Source organism: Eubalaena glacialis, chromosome 13 (assembly GCF_028564815.1).
Source record: "Eubalaena glacialis isolate mEubGla1 chromosome 13, mEubGla1.1.hap2.+ XY, whole genome shotgun sequence".
Lineage (NCBI taxonomy): Eukaryota > Metazoa > Chordata > Mammalia > Artiodactyla > Balaenidae > Eubalaena > Eubalaena glacialis.
This window is the reverse complement of record NC_083728.1, coordinates 22,222,476-22,249,709: the sequence shown is the minus strand read 5'-3', so window position 1 is coordinate 22,249,709 and position 27,234 is coordinate 22,222,476. Positions and strand designations below refer to the sequence as shown.

The 27,234-nt window shown below is 40.4% G+C and overlaps 1 protein-coding gene across 1 annotated transcript in view; it reads left to right on the top strand.

Annotated features, from left to right (window-relative positions):
- RPRD1B (regulation of nuclear pre-mRNA domain containing 1B) overlaps nt 1-27,234 on the top strand; it is a 56,032-nt gene that overhangs the window by 5,697 nt on the left and 23,101 nt on the right. The window contains exons 2-6 of the mRNA XM_061208106.1: nt 474-603; nt 8,036-8,169; nt 17,565-17,677; nt 19,238-19,364; nt 25,556-25,731. Of these exons, the coding sequence (XP_061064089.1) occupies nt 474-603; nt 8,036-8,169; nt 17,565-17,677; nt 19,238-19,364; nt 25,556-25,731 (680 nt within the window). The remainder of the gene's footprint in view (nt 1-473; nt 604-8,035; nt 8,170-17,564; nt 17,678-19,237; nt 19,365-25,555; nt 25,732-27,234) is intronic.

Below are 27,234 nucleotides of genomic sequence, written 5' to 3'. Positions count from 1 at the left end.
GGAATTGACGGGAGAATATTGACTGCTTAAAGGTTTAGGAATTTTCTTTGGATTATCTTAATTTTTACTGCCAATTAATTACCCTGACTAAAATAACACAGAAATTAAGATGGCGTATTCTCTTTTTTTTTTTAAAAACAATTATATTGAACTATAATTCACATTCCACACAAGTCACTCTTTTAGAATATACAATTCAATGGTTTTTAGTATGTTCGCAGTTATGCAACTATCACCACAATCAATTAAGATGGCGTATTCTTGTTTTTTATTTTTTTCAAAATTGTATTCTCAATCCTGTTTTACTAGACACCTCCAGGAGTCCCTTAAATTGTTTTTTCAAACATAGCAGTCTTGACCTCAAGTAGGTAATGCTTGTCTTCGTGTTCTTTAGGAGTAGCTTAGGGCAAAAGAATTGTGAATTGAGAATTTCCTTGGTGTAAGCTAAATTATCTTCTTTTCTTTTTTTCCAGCCAAATCAAATAGAAAGCTTACTTTTCTGTACTTAGCCAATGATGTCATTCAAAACAGTAAAAGGAAAGGACCTGAATTCACTAGAGAATTTGAATCTGTCCTTGTGGATGCTTTTTCTCACGTTGCCAGGTATGTTTTCTGGTTTTTTGTTCTGTTTTGTTTTTGAATGCATTACCTTTTCCTTTTTGTTCTTTCTTTTTTGTGTGTGATAGCCTTTGTAATTTGACAGCTTCATACTTTAAAGAGAGGTACTTTATAGAGAGTTGCAGAGGCCAAATTGTGGTTTTATATTTTGCCTGAACCCTTGAGAAACTATCTCAGACAAGTAAATATTTTGATGCATTGAAGGGACTCAGTCTAGCACTTGAAGCACATCTTTTCTCCTAGATGTATTCACTATTGAATTCACTTCTTGAATATGGTACTTTCCTTGTTTTGGCTGAGTTGTCATATTAGCTTATGGTTAAAAAACAAAGCTAAATAGTACAAGGGAACTTTCCAGTAACAAAACCTTAATAGCAAGAAATTAGTTGCTGTGCCTTTGTTTTTACTTACTTCTGGATGTCTACATGTCTAACTTACTAAAAATAGTAGTCATTACTGTACCTGCAAAGATAGTAATTGTTAGTGTGGAAAGTAGATATTTGCTCTGGCTCTGTCATATTAAGTGTGTGCCACTATTGTGTTTTGTGACAGAGGACGGGGGTGGGTAGAGCATACTTATAGCTGATATCACGGAAACTATACATTTAATTAAAAGTTTTACAAATCACTTTTATTTATTTAAAAACAAACTGTTTTTTGTAAATATAAGTTAGTTGTCTAGGAGGAGCAAAGAAAAACTATTTTTCACTAGAATATTAATAAGTAAGCAAATCAAACAAAACATCTTTGCCAAAGGAAACTGGGAAGGGTGAGAAGGAGACTAGTGGGTTAAATGAAAATTGTTCTAAGGCCTAGAGTGTAAGTGAAAGACCTTAAGTGTGAAAGTAAGTCTGGCATTCCGTGAAGGATTTGGAAAGTTTGAAGGAGTGAAATGAGAACTCCAAAAGATTTTTAAGAAATGACATCTAGCTTTGTAGAGATGGATAAAAGATTTTTGTTAGTCAACTGGCTTTTTTTTTTTTTTTGAACATGGATACTGAAAAAGCAGAATGTTTGGGAACTTGAAAAAATATTGAGTCGTCATAACAGAGAATAAGCTTAGAACAGACTACTCGAGTAGCCCTCTGAAATTGGAGACAGGCATTTTCTTGTTTTGAGGAGATTCAGTTCAGTTTCTTAGACGTTGGCTATAGCTCTGCCTCCAACACTGAGTGGCCTTGGATGTGTTATGTAGCTTTTTGAGCCCACGTTTCCAGGTTAGTTAAAAGGGAATGTCACCACCTGTCTCATTCGAGTTGTGAGGCTAAAGTAAAACAACAATGCTCAATCCACAGTCTTTGCCCATTCATGGGAGTGTACTATATTATAAACTATGTGAAGAGAAGGACTGTTTCTTTTTTGTTCTTTCCTGTATTCCAGACACCTAATAGAGTATCTGGCACAGAGCTACTGGGTTTTGTACCTTTGGGAACACCATTTAGATAGTCTTGATGTGAATGGTGTCCCAGGAGCTGAGCAACATTGTGGTCTGCCCTGGCACAGAGTAGGGATTCAATAAGTAGTTGTTGAATAAGTTAATAAATTTAGGGTATAAGGAATTGACTAAAGAAATTCCCTATAGGGATAGTAAACATAACATTTTTCCTTAAAAATTGAACAGTAATCATAAGCTGCTCCCAAATCAGAAAAGTGTAAGTAGAAAAGCGGGTGGGAGAGGGGGGATGAACAATACCAGGATTAAAAATTTTTCTACTTGGTATCATCTTAAAACCTATCTAGGAGGCATTGTAAAAATGTCTTGGCGAATTCTGTGGCATTATGGGGAAAATAGACCTGATCCTTTTAAATAAAAAAAGATAGCTCTATTACCTTTCTTTTTTGCATTCTTCTAGTTCTTTTAAGGTCCCGTTCAGGTATTATATTCAAGATCCCCATGTCTCTAAGCTCCCTCCCCACCCCCACCCCCATTATTAGAATAGGAAGTCCAGCCACACCACTTCAGTCCTGATGCACCTTATCAACCGTAAGAAGTGCTCTCTGTACAGTTTTTCTGTGGCCAATTGATGAACAAAGATAGCGGACCCATTAATATTGACTAAAATTGATTAGGAATCTCTTTATGATAATTTCCTACCTCCTCCCTCAAACCCCCTACCCCCTAGGAAAGAAACAACAAACCTCTCAAGTCAGAGAAAGCTGCCAAGCTCATAGGGTAGATTTAATTTGAATAGCAGTTTAAGTAACCAGACTTTAAACTTATTTTCCACACAAATGCCTTCTTGTTTTCTTCTCAGTTTGGAGATAGTTGTGCACTTAATCTTTCCTTCAAGATGTATTTAAGTGCCTTCTTTGTGCAAAGTACTGATCCAGATACTAGGGGGGCAAGCAGTGAACAAGGCAGGCAAGGACAAAATGAATAAGATACTTTCAGAGAGTGATAATATGGACATAACAAAATAGAATGACGTTCTTGAGTGGGATCTCTTCTAGTGTGGTGAAGGAAGGCCTCTCTAAGGAAGTGACATTTGAGGTAATCATGCGAAATAGGAACAGCTATTAAAAAGAACCTAAGGTACAAATAATCTTGGCATGTTAAGAGGATCAGAATGAAGCCCATTGTGGTTAGAACACAAGGAACAGAGGGAAAGTCGCATCCAGGTGAGATCAGAGAGGCAGGCAGGTGACAGTCACATATGCCTTGTAAGCCTTGGGAGAGAGTTAGGATTTTGTTCCGATAGGATGTCAGTGAGGAGTTTTAAGCAGGGGAGTGATATATTCCAAATTCCTTGTTCAAAGATCCCTCCAGCTTGGGGTGGAGAATAGATTATAAAGGCCAAGGGAGAGGCAGGGACCTGAGGTCGAGGGTGTTGCTCTAGTGTAGGCTAGAGATGACATTGGCTAGGACCCAGGAGCATTGAGGAGATAATAGCTTCCACTTGTTGAATGTTTACTTTATGGGTAGATTTGTGCCCCCCCCCCCCCCCCCGCCCCATGTAAAACTGATAGGATTAGTGGGAGCTTGGTAGTGAGGGAAAAGAGAAATCAAAGATTATTTCTAGGTTTTTGACATGAGTATGTGGATGGCTGATGGTGCTGTTTACCGAGGTGGAGATTGAGGTAAAGATATGGTAGAGGAAATCAAGAGTTTTGTTTTGGCTATGTTAAGTTTGAGATGGCTAATAGATATTCCAAAGGATGATGCCATATAGGCGGATGGATGAAACAGTCTTGAAGCTCAGTAGGAAATTGATTTCTGGAGACATAAATTTGGAATTATCACCATATACATATTTATTTCCTGTTACAACAGTCATGGGTCCCCAAGACCACTTCCAGGTTCGGTGACTTGCTAGGAGGACTCACAGGACTTGGGTATAATTGTGTTCCTGGCTATGATTTATTACAGTGAAAGGATATAAAGCAAAATTAGCAAAGGGAAAAGGTGCAGGGGATGAAGTCCAGAGGAGACAAGGCATAAGCTTCCAAGAGTCCTTTCATAGTGGAGTCACACAAGACATACTTAATTCCTCCCCCTTTGAACTGTGGCAACACATGTGAAGTGTTTTCTACCTGAGAAGCCCATTAGAGATGTAGTACCTAGGGATTTTGTTAGGGTTGGTCACAGGCACTCTGCCAAAATTCTAGGCTCCCAGAAGGAAAGCAGGTGTTCAGCATAAACCATACTGTTTGTATAAACAGTTTAAGCACAGTAAACCACCCTTATCAGTTAGGAAATGATGGGAACACTTCTGAAATCCAGGTTCCGAGATGCCAGTCAAGGGCCAACCTTGTGAGCAGGCCTTTCTAAGGGCAGCAGTCTCAGGCCTGCTATGTTAACTCTTTTCTATACAATTGCAAAGGACTGTTTCTGCTTTACCTTTACATGAGGTGATGTTGGAAGTGCTGAGGATACTTAGAAAGAATTTATGCCCTGAGTAGGCCTGCCATAGGCCTACTGTGCATGGGATAAGAGAGAAGTACACAAATTATAGTGGGTGTACCAAGGCAGTGCCATTAGAGCTGCAGAGGAAGAAAAGGCCCCCACGCTGGCTTGGCAAGCCCTCTGGTATCCAGCTGACACTTCAAGCAGTAGTGCTACGTGTGTATAACACATACTTTTCACTTTTTAGATCAAATTTTCAGTGGTTGAATTTATAAATATTTAGAATTAAGATACTAAGTTGTGTTCTGCAAAATAAGTTACATATGTACTTATTTATCATCTTTCAGTTTATTCATTGATAAGTGGCAAAGATTTTTTGTGTTTTTTCACTTAAAGATTTCTCAAGTTAGAATGGAGTTAGTACAACTTGAAAAGATAGCTCCTTCTGTCATAAAATGACTTTTTTGCTTTGGTTGTATCCAATTTCAGGTGCTAAAGTGACTTCCACTTCATTGGAGCTACTTAGGGCAAAACCTCATCAGTAAAAAGATTTCTTGACTGTTGTGTCTATATCTTTAGACCTTAGCTGGCAAAACTTTGATTTACTGTAGTGCTCAAAGAATTAGCCTATCATGGTTAATTATGTTCACTAATTAAAGTGGAGCATCCTTTTGGCTGTAGCCTTTAGTGGTGAAAGCCTTTTGAAAATCTTTTGGTTACAACAGGTTTGAGCATCAGTATCCACTGTATAGTAGTATGACTGTAGCTGTACTCACTATCAGTCTTAATCAAGCCCCAAATAGCCCCAGGAATGGTGGATGGTGGTTGGATGGGTGTTGTGCCCCTCCCAACCCTTTTAACTAAATCCTTGATAAGAATTTGTTTTCATGATTGGTTTCTCTTTTAAGAGAATTTGCAGAGAACAGATTTTATGTTAAAAGTACCAACCAGTTAAGTTCTGATTAGCTGTGATTTTGTTACAGTAGTTATAATGACTTTATTTTTCTAAAGCCTGCATTTGATCACATTAGGGACTTCCCATTGCCTTCAGGATAAAGGCCACATGTTTAGTATGGCATTTAGGGTCCTCTATAATCTAATTCCACTGTATCCCTTCAGATTCTTCTGCTGTTTCCACCCCCACCCCCCCCCCACCCCCATATAGTACTTCAGCCACCGGAATTACTCAGAACCTTTTGCTCTTCACCTTGTTCTGTTTTGGGGATTCCATTCAAGCGAGAGGAGGAAGCATGAGCACACGTACCAGTGGCAGCAAGTGCTAAGTAGAAAATACTTAACTGTTGAGTGTTGCTAGAACATGAAGCCTCAGGTAGGGTGTGGAGAGGTGAGGGGCTGCTGGGTCAAGAACCTAGAGGTCAGGACCTAGGCCTTGTTCTTTGTATTCCAAGCACAGTATTTCATAAACCTTAATGCGCAGATGAATGCTTAATTGATGTCTGACATGAATGACCTTGATGTGGTAAAATGGTCGTTGAAAGTTAACTAATTGTATGGCCTACTGAAACCTTTCTAACATTTTTCAAAAAAAACATTGCAATTAAATATTTATTGTGCTTGTTCTAGGGCATATAGCAGTGGGGGAAAAAGACAAATCCCTGCCCTTGTGAAAATCACATTCAAATGGAAAGAGAGTATAAACAACAGGGAAACCGTATATATAGCACATCAGAAGATAAATTGTGTGGAGAAAAATTAAGTAGGAGTAGGGAGTGTAATTTTAAGTAGGGAGATTAGGAAAGGATTCACTGAAAAGGTGCTGTGTGAATATACGCACCTGAAGGAGGAGAGCAAAGGATCCTTGCCTGGCCTGAGCCTTGGTTCCAAGCTAAGTGCAGAGGTCCTACACTTTATGGCAGGAGGGGCAGGGAGCTGTTGAGGAGGGAGGGGAGAGTGAGGATAGGTGAGGTCAGAGAAGTAATGGGCTGGGCTGAGAAAGGCTTTGTAGGCTTCATTAGGACTTTCACTTTTATTCTGAGGGAGACCAGGAAGAACCATTGGAAGTTTTGAGCAAAGGAGCGACATGATCTACCTTAACACAACAGTTAGGATTGGATTTTTAAAACTTGAGAATAGATGGTTGGAGGACAGGGTGGAAGCAGGGAGACTAGTAATGAGGCTGTTGCAGTAATCAGACAAGAGATGATAGTGGCTTGGATCAGGGTGAGAGCAGAGAAAGAGGTGAGAAGTAATTTGTTTCTAGATATATTTTGAAGATGGAGTAGAGATGTTTTTATTATAAATATCAAGGTCATATCTTTAAGTTTTATAAATAGTGGAAATTTTTTTCCCCCTTTTCCCCCTCACCCTGACCTCTGACTTAAAAAAAAAAAAAGCTTTACCAATAGATTAATTAATTTGTATGTATCCTGATTTAGTTAGTACTTTAACCCCCAATTTAGTGAAATTTACCACTAATAATTCGTAAGTAATACAATCTGACCAGATTAGGCCAGAAACTCAGCTCATCTTGAGTGTTAACATAAGTTTTAGAAAAGTGCTGTTAGGGCTGGGGGTGAGTGAAATTCCCATCTGAGTTGAATTTTATATGGTTTCTTCTTGAGGTTCCTACTAAAGATATTGACTTAGATACTAAGATGTCAGGGTAACCCTTCTTGTTTATAGTTCCTCAGTGTAAGGTCACAGCCTCACAGAACAGAACAATTCATAGTAACACAGTACATGGTGAGGCAATTTGTTTTCCTTTTGGAAAGTCTTCCCCCATGCTTCCACTTGCCGTCTGACACTTTATGGTAAACAACTGTTTCACCCTGAGTGCGAGTTATGGTCATCTCACTGAAAAATAAGAGAGTGATATGTTTTAAGAGAGTAATATGTCAGGAAAAAAACTAGCTTCTTTCATTCAGATATAAATTACAAAGGACTGTATTATGCTCGGTGTGTTCTAAGATTATCTGCTAGACACCTTTGTGTGAATCTGGAATACAGACCTAGACTGGAATTAAAATAATTATGAAGTAGTGAGTTTAAAGTTGAGATCAGTCTTGACATATATGTGTGTACGATTGTATTTATACATATTAGAGGTGTTGGTGTGTTAGCATTGATGAGTTATTATGAATTTCTTCCCCACTTTAAACATTTGGTTTTAATCATTTTTTCCCTGTCCTTAAAAATTTTGGCCTGCTTTAATTTCCAGCAGTATATCTGGCACTAGATTTCAGTTAATGCCTTGTAAAAAGCAAGCTGTCACAATTGATATGATTGATTTTTGATAATTCTCTGTCAGTAAAAATCAGCCTTTGGCTTTTTGCCCTATTTGCCCCATCTCTCAAAGAGGATAAAGGACACAGATTAATTCTGTAACATAATCCCTCTCTCTTCCCTACACACCACAGGAAGAATGTAGTTTCTGGTCAAGTTTTGAATATCCATTAACTACAGTATGTACCTTACTCTTCCTTCTGTTTTTAAATATGTAAATCATTTAGTCAGTTGTTGGTTTTTTGTTTTTTTTTTTTTTAAAGTAAATCTGTCCTAATTAAAAGCAAAAAATCTTAAGCTTATATATATCTTTTCGTCTTTTCTGGGCAGAGAGGCAGATGAAGGCTGTAAAAAACCTTTAGAAAGATTGCTGAACATCTGGCAAGAAAGAAGTGTGTATGGCGGCGAGTTCATACAGCAGCTGAAGCTGTCTATGGAGGACTCCAAGAGCCCTCCCCCCAAAGGTAGAAACATCACCACATGTTTACAGCTCTTGGTCTTTGCCTACTTTCGAATCACATATGAAAAGCTGCAGTGGGGGTTGCTGTGAACCACCAGCGATTATATGATTCTTCAGAGAGAGATGATCATAAACGATGGTGAGAATTTATGTAGTGCTTGCAGTGTGTAAGCCTGGTTCTAGTATTCATGCTATTCATCATCTCATATCCTACCTTTTGATCTGTATTCTTCTTGGCACGCTTATGCCTTTCAGAGACTTTCCTTGCACAAGGGAAAGGAACAACAAAATTGTTCAGAGTTATGGCGAACTAGGAAGTACCCTGGGCTAAGATTTTGTCCGAGCCTTGCCGCTAACTACTATAGGATCTTGGATAAGTCCTTCAGCCCTTTTGGAACTTGGTTTCATTAAATATTGATGTGGTTTGGGGACATACTTTTGATGGTTGTCAGCTGCTGTCTAAAATTGGTTTTGGTCCTTATTGAACCCAGAATATCCTGAGATAGTGTGTTCATGTATGTGTGTGAATTTAACAAGTCCTTCTTAAAAGCTATGTTATTTTTTCTTTTAAAGAGGAGTAAGATCAAACGTTATTTGGTTCTTTGGCTTCCAGTTAGTTGTGGCTTAATTCTAGCTGGCATGACGCATTTCTGAGCTGCAGATCTGATCTGACTGTACACATGCTCATTGCCTGGAGGATTAAGTCCAAATACTAACATTGTATTTAGGACCCTTTATAATGTGAACTAGTCTACTTTTGCAGATTCTTCTCCCATTTTCTCACATATACCATATTCTTTGGCCATACCTAGCAATTTCCCCTCTGGATGCCCTGTTGGTACCCCTTCCTTTGCATCTGCTGTTACCTCTGCCCAAAATGTCCTTATGCCCCTTTTGTGTGGTGAACTTATTCTTTAAGAATGCTGCTCACATTCTGACATCTTTGCTAGCTTGTCTGGGCACATGTAACCAATTCCCTCCATCTTCCTCTGGGACTTTGTACATGCCTCTGCAATAGAACTTAACCACAATTAGCATATGTGATAATATCATTCATTCAGCAACTCTTTTTATTGTATACCTTTCACGATCTCTTCCAGGTCTGAGTTTATATGCATTTTAAGGTGGAGTAACTTTCCTGTGAAACTGGAGGTTAGAGGCTTTCTAAGAATGACATAAGTGCTTTCAGTCTGCAGGTCATTGTTGTTTTACTTGGAATTGATAGAAAACAATTTCGGGATTGGATTGGATTCTGCCAGTGTTTGTGTTGTGTCCTTTGGAAGTATTCTACACAGTGTTGGGGAATTATCCAGCATTCTTTTCTCTCCTCTGACTTGAAGTCCATTGGTAAACAGTGCTGATTTTTTAAAAACACCTTTGGGCAAGTAGGAGAGCTCTGAAAGATGATGTTTGAAGCTAAGTGTTGAATTTCAATTAAACAAGCATTTGCCAAACATATGCTTTGAGTAAACAACTATGCTAGACAGTATAGGAAAGAGCAAGAGAGGAGTGAAAAATAGTTTTGCACTCAAGAAGCAGTCAGACAAATTGGGGAATCTGTGGCAGTGGCAGATTTGAAAATAGCTCCATTGGGTTTCTGATTTTTTTTTTTTTTGAGTGTCTAGACATTAACAGCAATAGAGGCAGTATTCCTCTAATGTAGAGGATAATGCTGATCTAAAGATCATTTCTCTTTCTCTAGTTTGTAAAGATGAAAACACATATCAAAAGGTTCCAATGTGTTTGTCTCAGCTAACTCACTCTGTCTTCTCACTGTCTTCTTTGGACCTGAGTTATCAGAATATTTTACACAATCCTTTCAAAATATTGATGAGTTTTCCAGAAGCTTATTTCCTAATTTAAATAGTCCTTTTATATTTCAACCTTAATTCAAGGCTAATTCTTTGTCTTCAGACAACTTTACAGAGTTTACTTTTGGAATAAAAATTTTCCTGTGGAACTGACATTTCTAATGTTGGAGAATGTGTGAGCTTAGGAATTTTGTTTTAGAACTGGAGTTTTCTTGAGTTTGTGTACCTGTAATATAAAATCTGTGGGGTTTTTTCCTTCCTTTTTTCAATCCCAGGTATAAGACCCAGTGATTCTAAAGTTGTCTCTGTATTCTTGGGAATACTCATGCTGTTGCTTGACTGAGTGGAACTTCATTATTTACTTCAGTCCCACGTAAATCACACAGTATCCTATAGTTGTAGGCTTTAGAAAGGAAAGGTAGATACAAAGGAAATAGCATTTATTGAACACCTATTCAGCACCAGCCCTTCTGCTGGCTGCTTTTCATGTTAATTTATTTTAGATCCTTACAACTACTCTATGTACTAGGTATTATTTTCATATTTCAGTTGAAGATATTAAGACTCGCAAGGGTACAGTAATTTTGTCCAAGTAGATACAATTGATAAGTAGAGAATTCAAACCCAGGTCTATATAACTTAAAAGCCTATGTTCTTCACACCATAATTTTTCCCTGAAAGCACATGGATTCAGTAGACTTGAATGAGGGTATGAATTCATGAGTAGGTCACACAACTTTCCTGGACCTTAGCATAGTTAGTTTAGCTATTCAGAGCAAGGGTTTGAAATCAGACTTCCATAGTATGAATCCCAGCTCTGTCACTTCCAAGCTGTGTGACCTTGGGCATGGCATTTGACCTCTCTGAGCCTCAGGTTCTCACTGTACAGTATGGCTATTAATAGTAATAATACCTCATAGGGTTGTGTGAGGATTACTTGAGATAGTGAAGGTAAGATGTTATTAATGTGATCATATGACTTCTATTTGGTACCCCCTCCCAGTTCTAATATCTAATATTCTGAGTTTCTAAATACAAACCAATAGCAAAAGTAGGAGGAGTCATGTTAGCATGTTCAGCCCCCCAGATTTTGTGCAAGGCTGGAGAGCATGGTGGTTAAGAGCACAAGCTCTAGGCCCAGCTTCCCAGGTTCAGGTCTGGACCTGGCCATTCATTTCAGTGAGATGATATGGGTAGAGTGCTTTCAGAACTGTGCCTCAAGTGTCAGCCCTTTATTGCACATCTTTTTCTCTCTACAAGTAAAGGTAAATGTGCTTTTTTAAAAAAACTCCCTTATTTTGCAGGGAGGGGACAAAGAATGAGGGAGCTGTTGGAAACAGTATTTCCTGATTCTTTTTTCATTATAAAAGTAATATAGAAGTGGAAATAAAAACAAAAGTAAACAAATGGGACCTAATGAAACTTAAAAGCTTTTTGCACAGCAAAGGAAAACATAAACGAGATGAAAAGGCAACCCTCAGAATGGGAGAAAATATTTGCAAATGAAGCAACTGATAAAGGATTAATCTCCAAAATTTACAAGCAGCTCATGCAGCTCAATATCAAAAAAACAAACAACCCAATCCAAAAATGGGCAGAAGACCTAAACAGACATTTCTCCAAAGAAGATACACAGATTGCCAACAAACACATGAAAAGATGCTCAACATCACTAATCATTAGAGAAATGTAAATCAAAACGGTAATGAGGTATCACCTCACACCAGTCAGAATGGCCATCATCAAAAAATCTACAAACAATAAATGCTGGAGAGGGTGTGGAGAAAAGGGAACCCTCTTGCACTGTTGGTGGGAATGTAAATTGATACAGCCACTATGGAGAACAGTATGGAGGTTCCTTAAAAAACTAAAAATAGAACTACCATACGACCCAGCAATCCCACTACTGGGCATATACCCTGAGAAAACCATAATTCAAACAGAGTCATGTACCACAGTGTTCCTTGCAGCTCTGTTGACAATAGCCAGGACATGGAAGCACCTAAGTGTCCATCGACAGATGAATGGATAAAGAAGATGTGGCACATATATACAATGGAATATTACTCAGCCATAAAAAGAAACGAAACTGAGTTATTTGTAGTGAGGTGGATGGACCTAGAGACTGTTATACAGAGTGAAGTAAGTCAGAAGGAGAAAAACAAATACTGTATGCTAACACATATGTATGGAATCTTAAAAAAAAAAAGGTTCTGAAGAACCTAGGGGCAGGACAGGAATAAAGACGCAGACGTAGAGAATGGACTTGAGGACACAGGGAAGGGGGAGGGTAAGCTAGGACGAAGTGAGAGAGTGGCATGGACATATATACACTACCAAATGTAAAATAGATAGCTCGTGGGAAGCAGCTGCACAGCACAGGGATATCAGCTCGGTGCTTTGTGACCACCTAAAGGGGTGGGATAGGGAGGATGGGAGGGAGACGCAAGAGGGAGGCAATATGGGGATATATGTATATGTCTAGCTGATTCACTTTGTTATAAAGCAGAAACTAACACACCATTGTAAAGCAATTATACTCCAATAAAGATGTTATAAAAAAAGTAATATAAAATCTGTGGCGGGGGGGCTTCCTTTTTTTCTTTTTTCAATCCTGGAAATTTCAAGTGGATTATTTAGAAGATCCAGCTTTACGGGTAGATGACTGCATTTTGTAATGTGATTTGGGATCCTTCAGGCTAACTTTTTGCCTTAAAATTAGTTTCACAGTCTGCCATAGTGTCTGAAATTCTATCACAGGTCTCTAAGAGGCATACCATAAACCCTTAGGTAACCAGATTACTTGAAGGTTAGCTGAGTACAAGGCCCCGTGAAGACACAGGGATGTGTTGAAGGATAGAACAGAAGGTGTGCAATAAGGACGGAAGGATTTCGGCCCCTGTAGTGTTTGCCCTGCCTATAAACAGAGCGGTTGAGGGAATGAAAAAAGGAGTGAGTGTAACACCTGTGGTCAGAGCCGAATTGATAGCGGAAGGTGCCTGATCTGAAGTTCAGACACAGGAACAGGACTGGCAGATTTCCCGGGTCATTTTAATGGTTGTCCGACTCGATCGAGAATTCTGGGCCTTCTCGCTGCTAATTCTGTACACGTGAGCAGGGGAGAGTCTGGGTTGTGTAAAGGGAAGCAGGGATAGTCATTTCTGGCACAACACTAGGGCTTTGCAGTCGCTGTGCTTCCTCTGCCTTCAAGAAGTTTCAGACTCAGGTGTGTTGACACTTTCCTGGGTATTATAGCGATGTAAAGGAATAAGACACTTGCTGTTGCGATTGGAGAGGTAAGGCCTGTGCCTGCCAGTTGCCATGCAAAGTGGCAAGGGCCCAGCGCTTTCAAAGAGAGGCCCCGATGCTGTGGGGGCTGGAGGGAGAGGATGACAGTCGGAAGGGAGTGCTCAAGGTGGTTCTGCCGTGACCATCACCAAGGAGACTTTGAACTTAGGTGGCCTTTTCAGGTTTTTGAGTAGAGGCATGATGGGGTGAGAGCTCAGCTCTAGGAAGATGGTGTAGTGTACGTTGCAAGAGTGACTAGAAGAGGCAGAGAGCCCAGCTGGGACAGCGGTCTGGACAAGGCATGCGAAAGGACAGGGGGCTGATAAGAGGCTTTGGGAAGGAGCAGAAAGAGGATGTAAGGAAGAATTCCTCACAATTGTGGAATCTGCTAGAAGTTGGGACTTTGGGAAAGATTCCACTGTTCTCCAAGGCATTGTACCTGGAAGATGGGGCCAGTGGCAGTGTTCATAATGGTAATAGGTAGCTCAGGAAAGGAGGAGCCCTGTGGAGGAAATGAAGAATAATTTATTTCCAGTAGGTCCTCTAGTGGAGATACGAGAGAACTGGAAAAGTAGGATGATAACGGTTACCTCCTGTTATACCCTCTTCCATCAGGATGGCGAAGGACAGAAATGGCCCTAAAATTGTCATCAGTTTGATTTCGGTTTTGCATTGCTAGAAGTGAGTGGCAGCATGAAGTGGTAAAAAGAACTCCAGATTAGGAGACAGAAGACTTTTGCTGTAGGACCCAGACTTAGACTAATGAGCTCTCTGGCTCTGGACACACCACAGCCGGTGGACCTTGACATTCTCATGAAAACTGAGGTGGGGGCAGTGGGGAAAGCAAATACATAGGTCTGCCTAAGGCCTTCCAGTGCCAAAATTCAGTGATTCTGAGTGTCCTGAGATGTTCAGTGATGTGTGGTTTTTATATATAATAATTTCTGTATGAGAGTTGGAAAACTGAAGGATTCAAATTTTATATTTTTTTCTGCCTTCTTTAGTGCTTAACAGTTATTTATTGAGCATTCTTCTAGGTGTTTGGAAGTGAACAGAACAATACTGTAAATTTTTTTTTTTGCTCTTATGCTTACATTCTCTAGTGGCTACTCATCAAACATGGCCACTTTGATGCTGTAATGGCTAAATGTTTACATGGGTCATACCACACACTACACATTAATTAGGCAGCCACTGTGTGCAAAGTACTGTTAGATATTTCATATGCAGATTATATCCTTATAGATTTTCTGTTTGAAAAATACAGACGTCCTTGCTTTGCATAGGAGTGCAGGACTGTAAAAATGACCATTCAAGCTGAAACCGTACAGAGTGATCTTAATAATCAATGGGAAAAATTACAATTATTCTGTGACTTAAAATTTTTTATCAAAGAATTAAAAACTCACTGTTGATTACAATTGTATAGGAAAACAAAAAATATAGTAAAATTAAGACTTATTTAGCATGCTGTAACATAAATTAGAAACATTGTGAGTTAAAGTGTTTATTTCTCTGTAACAAACTTATCAAGAGCGGTTTGAACAAAGCTTGTTGCATCTTTTCCATCTTTGTCATACTCCTTCCTCAATTTGGATCAGCTTCCAACATTTTATCCTTTGTGCTTTCAGTGTTGTGAAGTATCTCAGAGTTCCTTTAAAGTGAAGTTTTTTGTCAGCATCACTTCCTCTGGGACATTGTCATCCTTTTCATCACAACCACATTCTTCATTTATGTTGATGAGTTGGCCTTCACTAAATTCCTCTGGCTGCGAATCCAGCGCCTCTAGAAGAGCATGGCAGTGCCGGCATCCCCACAGCCAGCTGTTTCTTCTACAGCCCCATTTGTGTTCCGTGCGAACTTCATTTCCAGCGTTCATTTTAGTTTTAGTTTCTTTGCTGCTCTTTCATCTTTGTCAGTCAGTTCCCTGTTTTGATTATTTATTTTTATAAAATGTCACGTGGATTTTGTCACTGGGAGACTAACAACACAACTAAACACTTTGTTGTCTATGTGTGAACTGAATAACGGAGGTGCAGTAACCAATTACTGACCTTGGGAGAAGTGATGCAGTCAGTAATCATGATGCACTTCTATTATTTATGTAGTGATTTGTGGACTAAAGTTAGCAGCGAGGTTTTGTTGTTTATGCAATTACACAGAGTAAATATGCCGTGGTAACTGAAATTTGAACTCTGTTGTTGGGGGAATAGTGTCATTTAACCAAACTGTAGTAATAAATCTGTGCATAATTGAATAGTGCAAAGACAGGACTGCCGGTAATGCAAATGCTGCTGTTTCTCTTCTTTAGTAGAACAAACAAAAACATCAAGAAAAAATAAAATCCACGATATTGACTTGGCTTTCACGTCAAACATAGCCTGGTCAGTTAATATGTAAGGTAGAGAACAGGAACTACATCCTGGGTTCCAGAAGAAAATGTTGAATCAAGCAGGAAGTGTACATGATTCTGTTTATATCTCACAGAGTTCTGAGGCAGGTGCATGGCGACCCTCATTTGACAGATGAGATGGAAATTGTGTGATGCTAAGTAAGTTGAATTCAGTGGAAAGAGCACAGATTTTGAAATCATACCATTACATGAGTTATTTAGCCTCTCTGGGTCTTCATTTTCTCACCTCTAAAGTGGAGATACTACTGTACATCTTAGAATTGTTGGAAGGATCAAATGTAAAGAAGCTATTGCAGTGCCTGGCACATGTTAGGCATCCAATAGTTTCTTTACTTTCCAAACCTGAATTTCTCGTTTAGATTTATGTCCCTCAGTTGTTTGGCATTTATTTTGTGTTGTCCAATTTAATGCAAAAGGAATGATTTTGGAATTAACACATCTGTCCTAACAATTTAAAAGCATGTGGTATGGATAATAAAAAAATGAAACCTGTTAGCCTCAGAAGTGGTTAATTTTAAAATGGTGACTTATATAATTTCTCTCAGTAATATGTCATAATGCTCAGTAATGGTTATTTTAAATTTTAAGGTAAAACTAGGTTTGTTTTGTTCTTAAAGGGATAGTTTAAAGGATGTTTGTTTTTAGAGCTTTTGACACAATTTTATTGATGAGTCTCTCTCTACTACTTATTTTCTGAAATGACCCTGGAAAGCGTAAAGTATCTCATTTTGTACACGGTATATTCCCTACAAACCCTTGCACACAACAGCTTGCTTCATTACACATTACATTTTCTGATGAGGTTTCTTACCTTTTTACTTCTCCTGTTAACTTTTTTTTTTTTAGATAACGACTTTTTTTTTTTTAAAACATCTTTATTGAAGTATAATTGCTTTACAATGGTGTGTTAGTTTCTGCTTTATAACAAAGTGAATCAGTTATACATATACATATGTTCCCATATCTCTTCCCTCTTGCATCTCCCTCCCTCCCACCCTCCCCATCCCACCCCTCTAGGTGGTCACAAAGCACCGAGCTGATCTCCCTGTGCTATGCGGCTGCTTCCCACTAGCTATCTATTTTACATTTGGTAGTGTATATATGTCCATGACACTCTCTCACCCTGTCACATCTCACCCCTCCCCCTCCCCATATCCTCAAGTCCATTCTCTAGTAGGTCTGTGTCTTTATTCCCGTCTTGCCACTAGGTTCTTCATGGCCTTTTTTTTTTTTCCTTAGATTCCATATATATGTGTTAGCATACTGTATTTGTTTTTCTCTTTCTGACTTACTTCACTCTGTATGACAGACTCTATAACTCCATCCACCTCATTACAAATGCCTCCATTTCATTTCTTTTTATGGCTGAGTAATATTCCATTGTATATATGTGCCACATCTTCTTTATCCATCCATCCGATGATGGACACTTAGGTTGCTTCCATGTCCTGGCTATTGTAAATAGAGCTGCAATGAACATTTTGGTACATGACTCTTTTTGAACTATGGTTTTCTCAGGGTGTATGCCCAGTAGTGGGATTGCTGGGTCGTATGGTAGTTCTATTTGTAGTTTTTTAAGGAACTGATAACGACGTTTTTAACAAAATGTGTTAGTTTGGTAAATTTCACTTTTAGATGCTTTTTTTCAGTAGTATTTTTCCAGTGAGTCAATCTGAGATGACAGACTGAGGCCATTTTGACTCTTTTCAGTAACGTAGGGAATGACCACCAATTGAAAATAAGTGGCTTAAAGGTTAATGTTAAGCCATCTCTGGAAATGTACACCCCTTCTACCCTTTCTTACTTGCGACCCATTGTGCATAGCATTTGACTCTTACCTGTACAGGCTGTGGTGATGCAAATTTGTCACTTTTTTCTTTCCTCTAGCAACAGAGGAGAAGAAATCTCTAAAGCGAACTTTTCAGCAAATACAAGAGGAGGAGGATGACGACTACCCTGGAAGCTACTCTCCCCAAGATCCTTCTGCAGGACCCCTCTTGGTATGTCTTGACCCCCAGAGAGTAGGGCAGAGTGGCTTGAAGTGACCGCTAGTTGAAGATTCTGGCCACAGGGTGGCGCCAGTGACCAATAGTATGGAATCACCAGCGGGCAGCTCTTGGCACTGGGTGCAAGATCCACCTAGTGAAGCTTGCCGGACAGCAGGCTTGATTTTGTCTTTGCATGCCCTGAATCTGGGATGGATTTGTAAGAGTACTTGGATTTGGGTTTTTTCACTCCTAGAAATTGAAACTATTCTTTAAAAAAATAGACTTTTGCAAAGGGGTAGATAATGTTACAAAGGCTTTCAAAAGTCCTCTACCATGGCTTGTCTCCAATAGCATGGTTGTTTCTTACAAGTAAACAACATAGTAGTTTTTAAGGACAGTCTCTGTAGCAGTAGCAAATTTACTACACTATAACCTATTTAAATATTAAAACAGGGAGCTAGCATTTATTGAGTTTTTAGCCATGTATCTGCATTGTTTGACCCTTTGTGTAAGTTAGTTCATGAACTCTGTGTGGTTGGTTTTAGCTGTTTGTTTATGTATTTATTCATTTACAGTCAAAGAAAGTGAGGCTCAAGGAGACAGATTAAGTAACTTGCCCAGTGTTTTAACTGAATCTGGGTCTGACTGACTTCAGAGCCCATGCTCTTTTCACTGAGTTGCACTGCCTCTCATTTTGCCGAAAACAGCTTTATTTTATTACACATGGGTGTGTTTAAGGCTTGTGTAAATAGGAAGCATGTCTGATTTGTGTTATGTTAAAATGTTGAATTAGTCCAGGGGTCAAATGAAAGCAGTGTTAGGCCATATATCTTTGCATTTAAAAACTTTCAAGAGAACAGCCTGAATTACCAACTTTCAGGATAACCTGACTACCGTCTACATGGTAGCCTTAGGGTCATTATGGACTAGCTAACCTGTCAGCGTTGTGTGTTTCCTGACAATTAAAAAAGCCCCTTTCTGGTATACACAGAAGATGCATTCTTGGTTTGCTCTTCTTGGTTTTCTTCCCTCTTTGTTTGTAACTGATGAGCTTGACACATTTAATTTTGGGAGTGACTGCCAAAATCAAAAATGTCATCTCTGTGATATTCATTTTGTAGAGCAAATTCAAGAAAGAATTGAAGTAGGTAGTGTCATTTCATTTAATCAGTCAACACACAAATTGCTAAGCATTTGACATGTATACTTTTATTCTAAACTGGAGGCCATTCTGTACTAGCGATCATGCATCCTTTGAAACTAAACAGTATGAACCAGACTCCATTTTCTTAAGTTGCCAAAAACATGTTCTTTAAAAAAATTCTTTTTCACAGTTATGTAGAATTTCATTTGTGTTCTACCATGGACTTCGAAAAATTATGTACATTCTCTTAGAATTTGTATCATTGACTTCAGCATATACTCTGGGATAAGAACAATGATTTTTTTAAATGTCAGGGATGATCATTTTTAGAATTTGCCTCCACCTCGTTTAACTCCAGCTAAGTTTCTTTAAACCCCATATCCCCATATGTCTTAATGGATAGTGTTGTTTGTGTTTTCATTGTACAGACTGAGGAACTAATCAAAGCTTTGCAGGACCTGGAAAATGCTGCATCAGGGGATGCTACTGTCCGACAGAAAATTGCTTCTTTACCCCAGGAAGTGCAAGATGTTTCTCTTTTGGAAAAAATAACAGGTGAGAAGGTAGTTTGGGTGAAAGATGAGGGGAGGGAGACATATCTCCAATGCATGAAACCCCAGGACATGCTTATGTCTGCAAATACAGACCTTCCACATGGTGTTGGGTTCTCTGTCATCTTGGGATTTGCAAACATAACTCACATGCTGAACAAAGAAGCTGCTGGAATAGTCCGAGCTTGAATAGTGACTCTAGGAATTACTGCAGAAATGCTAGCATGCCATAGCCTGTGGTACTCAGTACAAGTAAGGTCTTTTGAAACCACAGTGCAAATTATGTGTGCGGGGGGCAGACTGGGTGAAGGCATTAAACTCATGACCCTTTCCAAAAAAAAAAATTGTGATTCAGTGCTGTGACTTCTACATTGTACACTGACATACCCCATAGATGATAGTGCCTTCAGTGCCAAGAACTCCAGGTTTGTATTGTTAGTCATGTCATTTTGCCCTCTTGATGATCACCCCCAATTAAACAGGGAGGAGCAGTTGGCATTCTTCCCGCTTTATGCGTGGGCAGTTGAGAGGAAGGCGTGAAGTGCGAACTCATGTAGAGTATTTTCTGTGCCAGGTGCTTCTTCCAGCCTAGGCTGCAGAGCCTGTGTTCTTTCCGTTACAAAAGCTCGGACCTTTTGTTCCACTCTCGTCCGAGGGCCACCATTTTCTCCTTCCAGTCCCTTACCTTGGCTGCTTCACTCACTTCCTCCATATCCATTTAAAGGAAATCAAGGTTACTCATGAAATACTTCCTTCACTCAACAGACGTTTGAGGCACCCCGTGTGGCATCTGCTCTAGGGGCCGCACCCACATCCCGTCACAGGTTAAGTGCCCCAAAGGAAAGGAAAGCAGAGGTGTGGGGGTGGAGACGCTGTTCTAAAAGTGCCCAAGGAGGTCTTCCTGATGAGATGGGCTTTGATCAGAGGCCCCCCGATGAAGAAGCAAGCTGTGAGGAGACCTAAGGGAAGGCAGTGCCCCCCAGGTGGAGGGAGCGGTACCCGGGAAGACCTTCAGGCAGGAGTGTGCTTAGTTGGAGAAGACAACACGGAGGCCTCTTGGGCTCGCTATCTCTACCGCCACCATCCCTCACCCCAGCAATTAAACCCACTGGATATAACAGCCTGTTGATCCCACAGTCTGTCGATCCTTCCACCTTTTCCCAGCCTTTACTCCCCTTATGGCCTTGTTTTCTTCATTACTCAGCTTGGAGTCATTACACTTACAGTCTTTATAATCACTCTCTCACACACACCCTCAGCCCCTTTTGCTCTTTTTTCCCTTCACTCTAGTCTCGTGGCAAAAACCCAACTTTTCTCCTGGTTAAATCCAACTTTGTTGTTGTTATAAGGACCACATCATTTATTCTTACTGTCAGAATCGCAATCTGCAAAATTGGAAGCAAATTAATGTAAAACTAGCAGTGTATATAATTTCATTTGTTTTCACTGACTTAAAGGATTTATATGGCTTTTTAAAATTATTTATTTATTTTGATTTTTAATTATGGTGAAATACACCTAACAAAATTTACCGTCTTAACCATTCTTAAGTGTGCCACTCAGAAGTGTTAAGTACATCCACGTTGTGCAACCAATTTCAAGAACTCTCTTCATCTTGCAGAACTGAAGCTCTATACCATTAAATAACAACTCATTTTCCCCACCCCCAGCTCCTGGCGGTCACCATTCACAACTGAATGTGGCTGGGCAGAACAAATAAACACTGGCTGACTTTTCTTCCTACTTCTGTGGATGAGCATGCTGTTTTCTAAAGCAGCCCCTCTGCTTGTTAGACCTGTTCCTTCTCACCTACTCAAGAACACTGCTCCAACAATTCTCCCCTATTCTCCTGCATCTCCAGTTTTTTTTTCCCCTTTACTGGATCATTCTCCATAGCATAAAAACATGTATTCTTTTTCCCATTTGGGAAAAATTTTTTTCTTGACCCATATCTTCCTCCAGCTACCATCTCATTTCTCTGTTCTTTATAGCAGAACATTCTAATATAGATCGCCAATGCTCATCTGTCTCCATCCATGCCCCACCTCCCCCACCCGCCTGCCCCGTTCTCTTTTGGTTCCACTTCACTGACTCTGCTCTTATTAGTGTTGCTGATGACTTCCATATTGCTAAAATTCAGTGGTGAATATTTTGCCCAATCTTAACTTGATCTCAGTAACATTTGGCCCAGTTGATCATTTCTTCTTCCTGAAAATACTTTCTCACTTGGTGTGGTAGACAGAATAATGATCTGCCAAAATGTCCATGTCCTAATTCTCAGAACCTGTGACTATATTATCTTATATAGGAAAAGGGACTTTGTGGATGTGATTGAGTTAAGGATCTTGAGGTGGGGAGATTATCCTGGGTTAGTCAAGTGGGCCCGGTCCTTATAAGAGGGAGGTAGGAGGGCAAGAGTCAGAGGAGATGTGACTGTGGAAGCAGAAGTTTGAGAGATGCATTTTGAAGATGAAGGAAGGGGCCATGATAATGAATATTAAGACAATCCATTTATGTTGTTTGAAGCCGCCAGGTTTGTGGTGATATGTTAGAGCAGCAGAAGGAGGCTGGGACCGCATATTCTCCTAGCATTCCTCCTCTCTCTGATTGTGTCTTTTCAGTCTCCTTTGCTGGTTTCTTCCCTTCTCCTTCACCTCTTAATTTTGAGTAATTAGCCCTCTTTCCTAGTTAGTTTCACGAACAGTTCCTCTCATTCTGTTCGATGACTTTAAATAACAATTTTTATGCTAATGATCCCCTAATTTACATCTCTAGTGTTGACCTCTCCCTTGAACTTGAGACCCATGTATCCAGCCTCGTGCTCAGTGTTACTATTTGGATAGCTCGAAAGACATTTCAGATTTGACCTGTCCGAAAGCAAACTTCTCATCTTCCCTCCAAAATTTCTCTCACGGTCTTTCCCATCTCAGTAGATGACCCCCTCATAATTCCTGTTGATCTGGGCTACAACTTGTATCTGACACCTTGTTACCACCTCCGCTGCTGCCACCTGGTGCGAGTCACCACCACCTTCACTTGAATTATCACAGTAGCCTCCTATCTGCTCTCCCTGCTGCCTGCTTGTCCTCCAGTCATCTTTCTGTCGTCAACATAGTAACCAGAGTGATCTGCTAAAATGGAAGTTGGATCATGTCCCGCCTCTGCTCAGAACACTCTAGTCATATGGGTTCCTTGCTAGGCACTTTCCCCTCCAAAGGCCTTTTTACTTGGCTGTTTCCTCTGCCTGGAATGATCTTCCCCGGATAGTCATGTGACTTGTTCTCTCACTACCTCCAGCCCTTGGTTTCTGTATCACCTCAGTGAAGCCTACCCTGGCTACCTTTTTTTTTTTTTTTTCCTTTGGCTGCATTGGGTCTTTGTTGCTGTGCACAGGCTTTCTCTAGTTGCAGCGAGCGGGGGCTACTCTTCATTGTGGTGTGTGGGCTTCCGTTGCGGTGGCTTCTCTTGTTGCGGAGCTCAGGCTCTAGGCGCACGGGCTTCCATAGTTGCAGCATGCGGGCTCAGTAGTTGTGGCATGTGGGCCCTAGAGTGCACGGGCTTCGGTAGTTGCAGTGGGTGGGCTCAGTAGTTGCGGTGCACAGGCTTCGGTAGTTGTGGCGTGCAGGCTCAGTAGTTGTGGCTCGCAGGCTCTAGAGCTCAGGCTCAGTAGTTGCGGTGCCTGGGCTTAGTTGCTCCGTGGCATGTGGGATCATCCCGGACCAGGGATCGAACCCGTGTCCCCTGCATTGGCAGGCGGATTCTTAACCACTGCACCACCAGGGAAGTCCCTGGCTACCTTACTTAAAATTACCTTCCTCCCTCTGAATGCCCCATTTTTCCTCCTTTGCCTTATTTTTCTGTAGAGTTCTTACCTTCAGCTGGTAAATAACTAAAATATAGTGTATTATTTATTTCTCTTCCTCCCTGAGATTGTAAACTTGCGGGCAGAGAGTTTTTGTCCTTTGTGTTACCTGTTGGCTCAGAGCCTAGAACAGTGTTGGACACACAATAGGAGCCCACATATTCGTCAGGCTAATTGGAAGATTTGGAGTGTAAAATTTGATTGGAGTGAGTTTAGTGACAGCAGTAGGGGAGGAGGTGGGTACCAGGAGGATAGACAGCTCTCTTGAGAAGTTCTGCTTTAAGAGGAGTAGGGATGTGGAGCAATAGCTAGAGAGTGACACACAGTCAGAAGATAGAGCAACGTGTGTGTGTGCTGGTGGGTGCTTCCGGAGGGAGAGAAGTTGACGAGGCATGGGGAAACACAGGGGACAGACCCAGAAACTTGAGTCTTGGAGTAAGCAGGAAGGGGTGGGATGCCCATGCGCAAGTGAAGGGCTGGCCAAAAGAGGCACACAGCCGTCGTCTGTGTGGCTGGGAGGGCAGAGCATGTGAGGACAGCCACAGGTAAGTTCTTCGAAGTGAGCATCTCGCCGCTACGTTTTGGCTGCATATTCTTCTATAGCTCATAAAACTATTACAGGTTCTTTTTCTGGTTTGTAATTATTTATGTGAATGAATTATTTCCTTTGTACACTTCTTGGAGTGTAAAAGAATTGTTTTTATTTATTTATTTATTTTAATCTCAAAAATTAGTGTTTTCCTTGCCTTTTTCTGCCACAGGCACTTAAACATTTTAATGAATTAACCATTACAAAAAATAGCTAAGCAGTGACAAAGCTAAAGCAGCCTAACCACCCCGGCAGCTTACTCCCAGGCCGCACCACCAATCTAGAAGAATAAGTGTCACTGTCTGCTTCACCCTCAGCGACTGAGAATGTCTCTTTCTTTTGTGTTCTCTTTGGCTCAGTCCTCCTCCACCAAGAACATCCTGTTGTTTCCCTGTCCCCGAGGAGCATAGAAGTACCTGATCTTTGACATCAGGCCTAATTTGGAATCCCTCAACAGTCCATCTTCCAGTATTCACGTAGAGAAGGCATCTAAAAGTCAGGCAGACTGTTTGCCAGAGAAACTGTGTTGGAATTCTTAAATCCCGGTTAACGTATGGCAATGCTGAGGTCTCTCACCTTGACGACCTGTATTCATAGGAAGCAACGGATCTGTATCACTGTGTATCTCACTTTGAGTTTGTCCCATGGAACTACTGGAGTCTCTAGTGCTTTGTTTCAAAGCACCGATCTCTCTCGATCCTTTAAGGCCCTTTTAAAATGAGGTATACCTACTTAAAAATTTTAATCTCACCATACCCACACGTAATTAATTACATCACTTCTTTGAAATACAAATAGTCCTTTGTCTTTTCTTATTTCCTAACGTTGAGCCTTGTTCACCCCTTCTTTCCAAGGATACCCTTTCTTATACTTTGATTCTTCCGCACAATTTTTTCCTCAAACAATGAGTTGCAACCCATTAATTGGACCTGAAATCAGTCTGGTAGATAATGACCAACATTTTTTTTTTTTTTTTAATGGGTTAGAAGATAGAACACCCTGCACACACTAAGGAAAGTATTGTTTTATGAAACTTTCTTTTATTTTTGTATATTTATATAAAGTGTATTTCTTAGCGTGGGTCACATTCAAAAGCATTTGAAAGCTTCTTATCAGACCCTATATTTTGTTGACTAGAAGAAGAGGTTTAAGGCTTACATAGTTTAAGAAGTAGAATCCTATAGGTCCATTTTATAGATGTGGTTTTGAGTCCCAGCTCCTCAGCAAAGAACCTGCTACTGAACCTGTCACTTTTATTAAGTCTTAGTTTCCACACCCAAGAAATGAGTGCTTGCTTTTGTATTTCAGAGGGATATGCAAAGAATATTTAATGAAATAATATGAATGAAAGCACCTTTGAAATTCTCAGAGGCAGGGAAGTATTATTTCACAAATGACCTTAAATATCTCTTTCTGTTTATTTGTAGAGCTTTTGTCGCTATAGATATTTATTTATTTATTTACGTTTATTCATTTTTTGGTAGAGGCATTTAGAAATCATTTACCAGATTCCCCTCTTTGTACAATTGCCTCACTTCAGGTAATTCAGAAATGTCCCGTCTTGTAGACAGGAGTGAGTACCTTTGGATTTCTCTGTCAGCCAGTCCATTGTTTGTCTACAGGTTCTGGCCTGTTCTTGGACTTGAATGTTAGGGGAGAAACTAACCTCCCCCAGAAATGTTTGCAATTATGCCTGTGTCGTTGTATATTGTCTCTCTTTTTTTTTAATCTCATTTGTACTTAGACAAAGAGGCAGCTGAACGTCTTTCAAAAACAGTAGATGAAGCATGTCTGTTACTAGCCGAATATAACGGGCGCCTGGCGGCAGAACTGGAAGACCGACGCCAGCTGGCTCGGATGTTGGTGGAGTACACCCAGAACCAGAAAGATGTTTTGTCAGAAAAGGAGAAAAAACTAGAAGTGAGTACATTGCAAGGCAGACCCAAACTTCCCAAGTTTCCCTTCCTGCAGCCCACATTAGGAGGTTTTTATTATGCCTTAAATAACACGTTATTTTTTCCTTTTAAAAAAATTCATGAGATGAGAACATCCATCAGGTTTTTAAAAAATTAATTAATTTATTTATTTTTAGCTGCTTTGCATCTCGTTTCTGCACGTGGGCTTTCTCCAGTTGCGGCGAGCGGGGGCGACTCTTCATTGTAGTGCGCAGACTTCTCATTGCGGTGGCTTCTCTTGTTGTGGAGCACGGGCTTTAGGCACACGGACCTCAGTAGTTGTGGCTCGCGGGCTCTAGAGCGCAGGCTCAGTAGTTGCGGCGCACGGGCTTAGCTGCTCCGCGGCATGTGGGATCTTCCCGGACCAGGGCTCGAACCCGTGTCCCCTGCATTGGCAGGCAGATTCTTAACCACTGCGCCACCAGGGAAGTCCCTATCAGATATTGTAATTATCTGAACCTAGTTAAAAATCAAAGTCATGTTTTTATATGTCCAGAAAAGAACAAATGGGAATGCAGAAAACAAACAATGAAGCCTTAAATAACAGCATTTAGGGTACTACTGTTGCTTTAGTTTGAACTCATATTAAAAAAACAAAATTGTAGGGCTTCACCGGTGGTGCAGTGGTTAAGAATCTGCCTGCCAGTGCAGGGGACACGGGTTCAAGCCCTGGTCCGGAAAGATCCCACATGCCGCAGAGCAACTAAGCCTGTGCTCCAAAACTACTGAGCCTGTGCTCTAGAGCCCGCGAGCCACAACTACTGAAGCCCGCGTGCCTAGAGCCCGTGCTCCGCAACAAGGGAAGCCACCACAATGAGAAGCCCACGCACTGCAACGAAGAGTAGCCCCCTCTCGCCGCAACTAGACAAAGCCCGCGCTCAGCAACAAGGATCCAACGCAGCCAAAAAAAAAAAAAAAAAAACGTATATTGAGGTACAGGAAGAATAGGCATTCAGCAAAACCAAAGAATGTTTGTTTGGTAATATTTGGGAAATGCTTGAAATTTTCTTTCTTTTGGGTTATACTGAGATTTGTTTCCAATTTGTATCCTTGCTAAGGCCAATAAGTAGTGTGCCTCTAAGTTCTGTCTGCAGTCTGTTCTAAAATTCCACGTAAACATAATAATGTTTATGGAGCCCAGTTCTCATACTGTTAAGAAGGAACTAATTTCCACCCTGAGCTGCCATTGCCTGAGTGCCCTTGGAGAGGGCCTTCAGAACTAGTTTCTCTAGTTTGCATTTGTCTGGCTTCTTAATTAAATACATGGTGGCTTATCCTCAGTCCTTTGAGATAACTGAACCGGCAGTGTGGACATTTGGGAACTTTTGCTTGCTTCCAGCTGCTAGGCTTCCTTTTCAGGAGTGTCTACCCTTCTTTTTCTCAAAGAGACGTGGAGAAGAGTTGCAGCCAGTGGTTTGGGAAGGGAAGACAGTTTTGACTTGGAGAATCAGTCACTTACTACAAGAAA